This window comes from Nestor notabilis, unplaced genomic scaffold, assembly GCF_000696875.1.
Source record: "Nestor notabilis isolate BGI_N333 unplaced genomic scaffold, ASM69687v1 scaffold19119, whole genome shotgun sequence".
NCBI classification, from domain to species: Eukaryota; Metazoa; Chordata; class Aves; order Psittaciformes; family Psittacidae; genus Nestor; species Nestor notabilis.
Window position 1 is genome coordinate 3,825 of NW_009943452.1, and position 1,216 is coordinate 5,040.

Below are 1,216 nucleotides of genomic sequence, written 5' to 3' on the forward strand. Positions count from 1 at the left end.
CCTGGAGCTGGAGCAGATGATCCTGGCGGCCACGGGGCGCAGCGCGCTGCTCTCCTACAGCTGGTACGGGTGCTTCTGCGGCATCGGGGGCAGAGGGACCCCGGTGGACTCCACCGACCGGTGAGTACCCTGCGGTGGGGTCCCCAGGAACCTCCTCACTGGGCACTGGTGTGCTCTGGAGAGGGGGTTTCACACTGTTCCCGAGTCACATCTTACTGCAGCCTTGGCCATCCCCTCCTTCCAGTCACTTTAAATTTGAGGCCGGACCTTCCTTCACCTTCGAGGCGTGGTGAGGGTCCACACGGCATCCCCTGTAGGTGCTGCCATGCCCACGACTGCTGCTACAGGAAGCTGAGAGAGGGCACGTGCACCCCCTTGATAACCCTCTACCAATTCGATGTTGCTGATGGAGACATCATCTGCAGTGAGTACCACTGAGTGGGGGGGGCCCACGCAGTTGGGGGGGGGCCCACGGAGTTGGGGAACCACCTACAAGTCCCCACAGCACCCGAGGTACACAGGAGGGCATCCCCCCAGGGATGGAACCAGCCTGATGCCCTGTTGGATGCCCCCAGGGTGCAGCACTTGATAAATGAACGGGAATTGCGAGGGATGCAGGCAGCTTGGAGAGGGCGAGCTCTGGGCACGCTGCTTCGTGCTCTTCCCCTGGGCAGCTCCAGGCACTGGGGGTGCCCTGAGGGGCCCCCGTTACTGATGCTGAGCAGAAAAGCCATTGCAGAGCCCCATGTTTCCCCCGCAGGTGATGAGCAGAGCTGGTGCAAGAGAGAGACCTGCCTGTGCGACAAGGCGGTGGCTTCGTGCTTCGCGAGCACTTTGCATTCCTACAATAAATCCTACCTCTTCCACTCCAAGTGGAAATGCCAAGGAAGTAAACTCCAGTGCTGAGCGGGGGGGTCTGCAGGCAAGGCTGCAGAGGCTGGGGCTTTCCCTATTGCCACGGCAAGAAAAGCCTGACGTGGGGCTGAACACAGCCGGAGCCCGCGCGGTGGTGCTGAGGGTGGGGAAGGGCACTCACACATTATGGCTGGAGATCCCCCATTCCCAAAAGGACACCTCGGCTTCCATCCGTTTGTCCCTTCCTCCTCCCTCTTCTCTCTTGATTTCGTTTCCCAGTAAAAGATAATAAAAGGTACCCAAAGTGAGTCTCCGTGGTGGGGTTCCGTAAGAGCCGCTGAGGCACCGCAGTGGCGGCCAC

At 60.6% G+C, this 1,216-nt stretch overlaps 1 protein-coding gene across 1 annotated transcript in view; it reads left to right on the forward strand.

Moving 5' to 3' along the window:
• The window catches only part of PLA2G2A (phospholipase A2, group IIA (platelets, synovial fluid)), a 1,671-nt gene extending 765 nt beyond the window's left edge, over positions 1 to 906 (forward strand). Inside the window, exons 2-4 of the mRNA XM_010021958.1 lie at positions 1 to 120; positions 318 to 424; positions 761 to 906. The exon at positions 1 to 120 is cut by the window's left edge and continues 12 nt beyond it. Of these exons, the coding sequence (XP_010020260.1) occupies positions 1 to 120; positions 318 to 424; positions 761 to 906 (373 nt within the window). The remainder of the gene's footprint in view (positions 121 to 317; positions 425 to 760) is intronic.
• Positions 907 to 1,216: the final 310 nt, after the last annotated feature.